This window comes from Halyomorpha halys, unplaced genomic scaffold (assembly GCF_000696795.3).
Source record: "Halyomorpha halys isolate HHAL.00 unplaced genomic scaffold, Hhal_1.1 Scaffold100.1, whole genome shotgun sequence".
NCBI classification, from domain to species: Eukaryota; Metazoa; Arthropoda; class Insecta; order Hemiptera; family Pentatomidae; genus Halyomorpha; species Halyomorpha halys.
In genome coordinates this window covers 1,662,752-1,672,440 of record NW_027112088.1, presented here as the reverse complement: position 1 = coordinate 1,672,440, position 9,689 = coordinate 1,662,752, and the positions used below count along the sequence as shown (strand labels likewise).

The window sequence follows — 9,689 nt, the reverse complement described above, 5'->3', positions numbered from 1 at the left end:
GAAATTTAACCAGAACTCTTTTGCAATAATTTCCAACTTTCCTTCAAATTTGGGCCAAATCGGAAGAGCCGTTCATGAAATATAAGTGTGCCGAGGAAAATACTTTAACATATTAATACTAACTTCCAAAATTCCTGACGATTTTAATATCAGATTAACGGTTCAATCCATATCCAAATATTACAACAGACACCAAACCGTAAAATGCGACTGAGATTTTTTTTTTAATTTTGAGGGAAATTTTTTCATTCGCTGCATGATTACAAAGCAGTCAGTAATAAGAAAGCAAAATAGAAGTCTGTCTATACTATAAATTAAGTCCGAGATAGTGAACCTGTTTACAAATCTTAAAATATATAAGCTCACGGGAAGGATCATATCAAAGAATCTTTGTGATAAAGTTAATAAAAAAAGGGCCAGTCCATGAGCTTTGACCTAAAATAAAAGAAAAATTTTCTCCAAGGTGTTGAGACACATTGCTGAACACGTGCAGGCTGTTGCTGGAGCTTCGGTTGACCTTAACTTTTGATCCATGTCATTAATATCTTCCTTTTTAGTACGAGTACTAACTTATATCTTCTTTCTTATTGTATAGTATATAATATCTTCCTTGTTAGTATGTGTACTAACTAGGAAGAACACTAGTACTTCTTAGTAGTACTTTCAGAAGAGATATTTCTGTATTATTCATTTTGGAAATACTTTCCCGCACTAAATTTACAAATGAGCCTTTCAGTCGGCAGATTGACTAACACCAGTTTTATGAAAAGTTGACATTTTTCATTTGCCTAGGTATGGTAGAAATATAACAGTTACCTAAAATTTACATTTTTCTCTTCAATCCTATTGAATTTGTTAAATTAAATCAATATTGAAATTGTTTCAACAACGCCTCGTCCTGTAGATTTTATTATATAATGAAAACTGACTCTTGAGAAAAAAGAAAACAAATAGTGAGGAAGAACTTGGCTAAGGTTTTTTAAAAACTATTTATTGTTATTTATTATTCAATAATTTTATTTTTAAATTCACACCTCTGATTAAATATGGCGGGTATAAAGATGAATAGATGAATATGGCTCGAAATTGTTTTCTAACATACTAGAAATAATTTATTTATTTTGTTTCAAAAATTTCAGGGCAGTAATATTGTATTTATTTCGACGTGAAAAATTTTAATGATGACTTTTGGAACAAAAATCCCATTCGGATTGTAACAAAATTTATTAAATAGGGTGGGATCTTGAGAGAAAGATCAAAACTTTAGAAATTACTATATTATATTTTATCTTATTGACTAACTCCAATTCAACAGTTTTTAAAAAAGTACTTTTAATAATATTTCCCGTTGCTAAATTTTAACACTTTTCTTTTGCAAAAGTGTGGCAGAAATGTAAAAATATAACAGTTTACTATAATTAACATTGCTCTCTTGACCATTCATTCAATGCTAACTTGTTATGAAATCATTATTGTAAATAGTAAGAATGATACTATTGTCTTAGTCATCATGTAACCTAAAAGGGCAATATATAGGTTTAAAAACCATTTAATAACTATGATGGCATGAAAACATGAATTATAAGACTGGTGAAACGGAAAAACGCACATTTCCGGAAATGTGTTTTCAACCTGGGAAAAAAATATTTTTCCACTACTCTCCTTAAGTTAGTTATCAAATCCTTTCATAGTTTATATTTATCCATTTTAATATGTAAAATAGTTAATTATTTAAGACGAACAAAATTAAAGGTACTTTTGAGGGAGCCACTTTGCTAATTGGATATTCAAGGCAAATTTTCCTCATGAAAACCTCAATATCGACTTCATTTACTCTATTTATTTTGTTATATTTTTTTTGTCTATAATTTTCTAAGACTAGTCTTCATGTACATATGGTCATGAAGAAAATGAATGCTTTCCAAATAAATTCATACTATTCATGCATATACATCTATTCATAAATGGATGAGTTATTCAAAAATTGTTTAACAAATTCATCATTTTTAATTCTTTTATATTTGGGTGACATCATTTTAAAAGAACCTAAGTTTATAAAAAACTTAAAATAAGCATCAATGTCAACAGCTGGTGAACCAAGTGCAGGTGGTACTCGGAACCGCCAAGACCTCGCTTTTGATACTATCACTAGACCTCTTTAACTTCCGGGCTTCGCCATGGATGTACTCCGAACGGCCTATAGAATTCTTGTCCTGGCGACCGTATGAGTGATATTCACCGCTCTCCCTAATTAATTTTTCAAATTTTGAGACCCGATCTATAGGAACCTCTTTTTTTTTCTTTGTCCTCACCGCCTGGTTGCCTGGGTCATCATTTTCAAATACTTTTGACGAATTCATTTGTATTGAAGTTTCAAAGGCAGATACATTGGATTTATTCAATTTATAGAGGATACTTCCAGTAACAGATTTGACTTTTCGTTTTTCAGATCTTTTATCATGATCCTCTTTTATATTTGTACCTATTCTTATGTTCACTTTAGATTTCCTCTTTTTAAGCCTATTGATAGGAGAACTGCATGCAAGTTCAGTAGCGCTAAACCCTGTTGGGACTTGGAAGAAACGCCATAATTTCGTTACTACTGGATCCTGCAACATAAGATGGTACCTTTCTAGTTCATTAATAAGTTCCCTGGCATTGTATACCTCAGAGTCAGCTGGGTTTCCTGTTCCAAATTTCACATTGGATTTTCTGTTCCTTTTTATCTTGACCGAATTCACGATATTATTTCTTTCTATTTGGTAGCTATCTGTTTTATAATCATTGACCATACCGCCAGGTTCCGGAAAAAATAGAATCGGAGAGTATCCAGTTATGTTGAGTGGTTCGTAATATTCTATTTCATCGTCGAGGAAAACTGAGCATTCAGTAGATGTGGAGATATTGTCACACTTAATGTTAGTAGTACTTTGCAGTTTAGTGGATCCAGAAGTGGGAGTATTTTTAATACTGCTATCTGTCACCACCTTTGAACCGTTCGTCGGTGAACTTCCTTGATAACAGTTGTCATTTAACTGTGTTGTTGACGACTTTGTTTCCTCACAAGTCGCTTCTATTCTAACACAGCTATCTTTTGTTTTTTGCCACTGTTGCCATGTTCTGTCTTCCTCTGAAGGTCTGACGGAAGAAAGGTTGACTCTGAAGGTTGACGCCGTACTTACTGGGTTATTTGTCACCAGTAGACATTCAGTATTACCAATAATAGATTTATTGTATACATTTTCGCATGAGATAAGATCTAGAAATTCTTTGGATGTGGTGACCGCTTCGAGAGCAATCGATACATGCCTAATTATTTCCTTCATCAGACCGCCAACGTATACTTCCCTGGGCTGATGTTGGCTCAGTCTGTTCGCGTGTATTTTTTCTATTTTCCATCTATCAGAATCAGTGCTAGTCAATGTGTTGTTTCTTGGATGATTATCCATCAATTCTTTTTCAAATCCAAAAAAGTGTTCACTAGTTGTTTCGAGGATTTTAGGAAATAAGCTTGTTAGACTATTCTTTTCTTCGGACCGATATTTTTGTATTATAGTAGAAACTAAGCCGGGATCTGTTGCAGGAGGAAAGGAATATTGTCGTGGCTCCTCGGTAAGCTTGGCTATAATAACTGCTAAGTTAAATTTAGAATCGGCAGTGGGAGGTGATAGACTTGGCATGTTTCTTTGGTGATTGGCTTCAACTGCCCAAGTCATATTGACGAATGGTCTCACGCTTGGTATATTTATTTCTAATTTATCCATAGTTATATTTTGTTTTGAATCTTGAATTAGTTTATTTATTATTTGAAACAAGGCAGCTTCCGATATTTCAGAATTATTTTTATAACTTTGAAATGGATTGAATGTCGAATCATGATCTCGGTACTCTAATGAACCAATAAAAGGTCTTCTTGGTATTTTTTTAAATTTTTTGAAATGACCCACGGGGTTATTTGTCACGTGAGACGCTTGACAAATCTGAAAATTTTGTTGTGCATTATTAAGAAAACACATCGGTTTTACGCCATTGTAACTGCGTTTATTATATCCATATTTATTCATACTTTTTGGTTTCTTAAACATTTTTTTCAAAGGACTGAGAAAAGCTTTATATATATTTTTAATAATTTTCGTTGTCCTAAATTGCCTATGGTCGCTTCTAAACCTAGGGGTACTCGTTTTGTAAAACATGAGTATCTGAGCTGGCACTTTGATTTTTCTTGACATATTGAAAGCATTCCATCTCTTTTGGCGGAAGAGGGACGATTTTGGAACGTCTACAACAATACCCTCTTCCTTTACTCGCTTCGTGAAGAGAGCAGCTTCTTTGGGTACTCCTCCTAGAACGTCCACCTTAGTCTGATCTAGATCCACGATAACTTTAGATTCGTCTGTTTTACTCTCAGCCCACTTACCTCTAGCTCTCAAATCTAGAAAATTTATGAAATCTTTCATTTTAGCACTCAGAGAAGAAACTTTTCTGAGAAGTGGCAGCATGGAAAGATCCATTTCTTGTGGTTTGTTTGTTTGTATTGTACCTTCCATTTGTGAAACATTCGGATTATTTGCTGAAACCGGACACCTAAGGGAAAATAATTAAACTATTTTAGTTGAGCTTAATAATATTAATAATAATAATTTATTTATTTGTTTATGGGGCAGCCCCCGTACAAATAGTTAGTCTGTGAAATACATGAAACAGATAATCAATTTTAGTATTTTTACAAAATGATGAGTTAAAGATCGTTCATATAAACTAATAAAAAACAATATACCTAAGCTGGGTTGTCCTTACTCGTTAGAATAAAACAAAAAATGTTACTTCATATTTAACAATATTAAAAAAAAAAATATTCTTCCTATTAGGGAGACAGTTGTGCAGCTCTAAGCAAAAGTTTTTGCGTTAAATATATAAAAAACAGTTTAAGATCCAATCCTGAGAGTACAGACAAAAATTCAAATTTTAGTTGATTTTTTTTATTCAATAAAATATATTATACTGTTATTTTAATAAAAGTCTGAACATAAAATCTCACTGTCCGCTAACAACTCCAGCTAAAAATGAAAGGTGATTCACCTATATTTATTAAAGCTGTAGGAAATATTAAGTTGGAGTTATTGGCTTAGAAAAATGTTTTGTTTTTTTAAATTATTTATTTAATGTAATTTACAACTGTACAAAATAATACAATGGGTAAATATGTAGTATGTTTCATATACACTTGAAAATCTTGGAAAGGAACCACCCATTGGTACTTCAAACATTAATTTAAATTAGAAGGTCCCGTGGCCATCTTCTTTCCAGACGCCTCGGAGGATTATCAGGGATTGTTAAAGATAAAAGATTAAGAATTAATGGGTTAGGATGGTTAAGGAGTTTGGAATGAAAAGACGCATATCTGTTTTGGGTCAAATCTGCAACGAACGGGATGTTAAGGTCTTTGTGAATGAGTTTATTTGTGACGTAATAAGGAGCATCAAGGATTTTACGTAGAATTTTGGATTGTAACGATTGGATGCGGGAAGAATTTGATGGTTTGGTGGAAGTCCCAGAGCTCAATTCCATATGTCCAAATTGGTCTGATTATAGTAGTGTATACTAATTTTTTGTAGTGAATGGGAAGTTTAGAGCGTTTGTCAAGTAAGTGTTGTAGCAATCGGAATCTACGAGCAGTTTCTTGTCGTTTCAGTCTTGTGTTTGGATTCCAAGTAAGTCTCTTGTCAAGATGGAGTCCTAAGTATCAAATCTGTTCAACTGGAAAAATGTAAAATTCTATTTTAATCTATCCATTCGTTTTTAAAATACAGAGTTGTTAAGTCTTCAACGTTTTGTACCGGGTAAACTTGTGGTACGGCTAACAAGTTTGCTTTTGATTAGTCTTACAATGGAGCAATAGGCTCTATTTCCAGCTCCAATTCTGCTTTTAACCTCTTCTTCTTCATCCTGGTCCTCATTGAAGCCATTTCCGTACCACATATATATTTTTCCTTGTGGTTAGCATCAATACATTCTATTCAAGGAATAAATTTTAAAATAAGTACATTTTTAGAAAATAACTTTAACTTATTTAATCTATATAGTAATGCATATAAAAAAAAATGGCATGCAATATACCGTCAAATGACACCCATCTCACATCTCTAGCCAAATTAGGGAAGCTTCCATCACAATTCCAAAACTTTTCCTTCTCTGTTTTTAGCCCTTTTATTAGGATTTAACAGCTCTATAATTTTTGAAACAATTGAACGTATCTCTGTAAAATTTCACATTTTTCCAAGCCTATATCTACACAACACCTGTGCAACCTTCGAAACAAATTTGAGACGGTAAGGTTTAAAACTGTATTGAGTTGACGTGGAACGACCTAACTAATACCTTACATACAAGTATAACCCTAGAGCTCTGTGTTAATGCAATTTTGTTTCTCATTTGTTGAATATTATAATATCATAATTATATGATTAATAATTTTTATTTATGTAATTTTTATTAGGGGGCGCTGTGACACAGTGATAAGCAACTATTTTCTGTTACACTGTAACCGTGAGTCAAACCTGTAGGTTCTGGAGCTTTCATTGAGTCCACCCAGCCTCATAAAATGGATACCCTGAATCGGGAAGAAATCTAGTAGTTGAACACGATCTTGAAAAATCACCTCCTTGAATAACCGTTGTTCTAAAAGCAGTATTTCTTTACAAACTACTGAACCCATGACCCCCCATGGGTCCTAGCGGTTCATATTTATCTGTTCTATTTTTTGTTTTTATGTTGCCGGAGATTTATAATTTTTTGTTTTCAATTTTTTATAACTTTGTTTCAATAATTTGTCATCATTAAAATCACAATCTTTACTTAATTTGGACTGGTTAATTTTTTTAGAATAAATAATTTAATTTCTATCGATTTTAGTCTCAACAAATTTTATTTTTCTTATAAGTCCTGAAACGTCGGACTTATCCGACCATCCTCAGGGACAATCTACTACAAAACAACTTTTATTACACAGGTATGATCCTCAAACATTTCAAAATACTTAACATTATTATTTATAATTTATCTTACCTTAATACAATTTTGGAACTATATGATTTTAAAATTCAACTCCATGCAGGCTATTCTGCCCAGGTCAAAACGACAATTTCTTCATTAAAACATTAGGTAAAACATATTAATGTTCCTCGGAAGAAAGGCCTGCATGGAGTTGAGTTTTTAAATCATATAGTTCCAAAATTGTATTAAGGTAAGATAAATCATGGAGTTGAGTTTTTAAATCATATAGTTCCAAAATTGTATTAAGGTAAGATAAATTGTAAATAATAATGTTAAGTATTTTGAAATGTTTGAGGATCATACCTGTGTAATAAAAGCTGTTTTGTAGTAGATTGTCCTTGAGGATGATCGGATAAGTCCGACGTTTCAGGACTTATAAGAAAAATAAAATGTGCTGAGACTAAAATGGATAGAAATTAAATTATTTATTTTAAATGATTTACATTAATCAGCCGATTAGGGTTTTCTCTGTGGAATTGAATATTATATCACTAGTTAAGTCACTAAAAGTTTTAAACAATTGTTAAATGTATTTTGAGCGATAATAAAACAAAATTTCAAATTATACTACTCGTAATAAAAAATAAAACTTAAAATTGATATATAATTATGTGCAACACAGCCACTTTTGGTTTTTCCTGGACTACTGTGCCTCGCGATTCCCAACACGTCATGGGTGGTTCCCTGCTAACCTGCAGGTAGCCTTGGAAAGGCTTTAGATCTCCAGCGCCTTAGGTGTGAAACATCGGAGGCGGCTGTCATATCACTTTGAACTAATGGATAAGATACAGAGGACTATATGGATACCATACAATGATTTTCCTCAGCTAATCACCATAAATCTAGAAATTATTTGCGTACTAGTGGAACTGCAAGAGGACCAGGACACTTCGACAAGTGTTACTAAGAGTGTTTGGCCTCATTGGAGGCCTTCAGAAACGATAAGAGGCTTGCCAGCTGAGGGGAACCCAAGTTGAAAAGATCATACGATGCTGATGATGTAAATTCATGTTTATTGGTGCCATTAGTATAGCCTTAGTAGTTTATTGGTGCCAATAGTATAGCCTTAGTAGTTTATTGGTGCCATTAGTAAAGCCTTAGTAGTTTCAAACTATATGTAGTTCCCTAATGGTACCGAAACCACTGTTCTCTGCAAGGAGAGGAAGGGTATAAAATAAAATAAATGAAAAAGTTAACTCTGCATTGGAATCTGGATGTCCGTACGTATATCTAAAGCGAACCTCTCTCTTCCCCATTATATTGAATTAACCTAAAAAGGGTAGAGCATTATTTTTAAATCTTTTTTTTTTTTTTTTGTCTTTGGATCTTAGAAATACTAAGAAGGAAATATATCGTGATGTCTCAACAAATGAAGAGAAACACACTCTGTTGATCAGAATACTAAATATTTACTAGAAAAGTTTAATAAATTCTCATATTAAGAAAATTTATATCGAAGATTCAAAAATCGTTTTATAGTGCTTATCTACATTGGATAACGTTTATTTCTCAGCAGTGTTATTGTTACCAAGTAGAATGCTATGTATACTATCAATCTTAGGCACAGACTATATTAAAGGTAACAACACTTACATTAAAATGTAGATGGCTATTGTCATATGTACAAATGTCATTGGTTGGAACCAAACCCACATTCAGCCAATGCATGCGTTCGTCGGGCCCGGTCAGTCAACTCTTCGATGTACGCACAACTTACAATTTGATCAATAACTGCTGTTTTCATTCTAAATGTTATGATAAAACAAATTTTTCTTACAAGTCCCTGTTGCAAGGAACATGCAAAGGAGTTTGATAACATAGGTTATGATAGGTTTCTCATTGTGTGCATCCATTACTGGTATATTTTACTAAAAATATTTATGCAATATTTTATTTTCCATGAACTCGTCACGAGGCATGAACAGGTTAGGAATGATCTAACCAACAATCTTACATTCTTATATATCTGATTAGAACATGTGTCGTGATTTTTGTTTATTATTGAGCTTAACGTTTTCGACTGACCTAAACAAGAGAATAAGTCCTATATCACTAACGTTTCAATACAGAGATAACAGAATAATATTTTTTTTTTATATAAACAACCTGGATATAGTCCATCCAGGATAAGTTTGCCTGTAGGGAAGGAACTCGCGCTTCCCCCACCGTAGTTCCTTCTTCCTTCCACACAATTACAAACCCTTCCTATCGGGAACAAACCAAGAGGCCGTCCGGAACTTGGTAACGCCCAACCAATTCGGGATTAGATAGGTACTTAGAACACACTTATCTCCCTCATTCTCGGTCTCTTAATTTACTAATACGGGAGGTTACTAGTTTCTTTAGGTTATCCTTTATCATTAGCCTGGGACTGTTTATTATTGATTCTGGTTTTACTTTGTAGACAAATATATTGACAACCCTGTTCTGACTTGCTATTTATAACACAGTATCTTACAAAAAGTAATTTTTGAAATATAATAATCATTGTGTTTAGGAAAAAAAACGGCCTCTTTCAAAGTATAAATTTGTTGTGAAACAGTTAGTGCAACAATTTTCTTAATTTTAATGTCAATTAAAATTCAGTATATTTGGCCCTACAATGGGATTTACTTATGATAAATGCAATAATTTTT

At 32.8% G+C, this 9,689-nt stretch overlaps 1 protein-coding gene across 1 annotated transcript; it reads right to left on the bottom strand.

Moving 5' to 3' along the window:
• Positions 1-1,982: 1,982 nt before the first annotated feature.
• LOC106677441 (uncharacterized) lies at positions 1,983-9,018 on the bottom strand. Its single transcript, XM_014415375.2, has 2 exons — positions 8,647-9,018; positions 1,983-4,584 (listed from the first exon to the last, which is right to left on the bottom strand). The coding sequence occupies exons 1-2, from the start codon at positions 8,706-8,708 to the stop codon at positions 2,082-2,084; spliced, it is 2,565 nt and encodes an 854-aa protein (XP_014270861.1). The 5' UTR covers positions 8,709-9,018; the 3' UTR covers positions 1,983-2,081.
• Between the last annotated feature and the right edge of the window lie 671 nt (positions 9,019-9,689).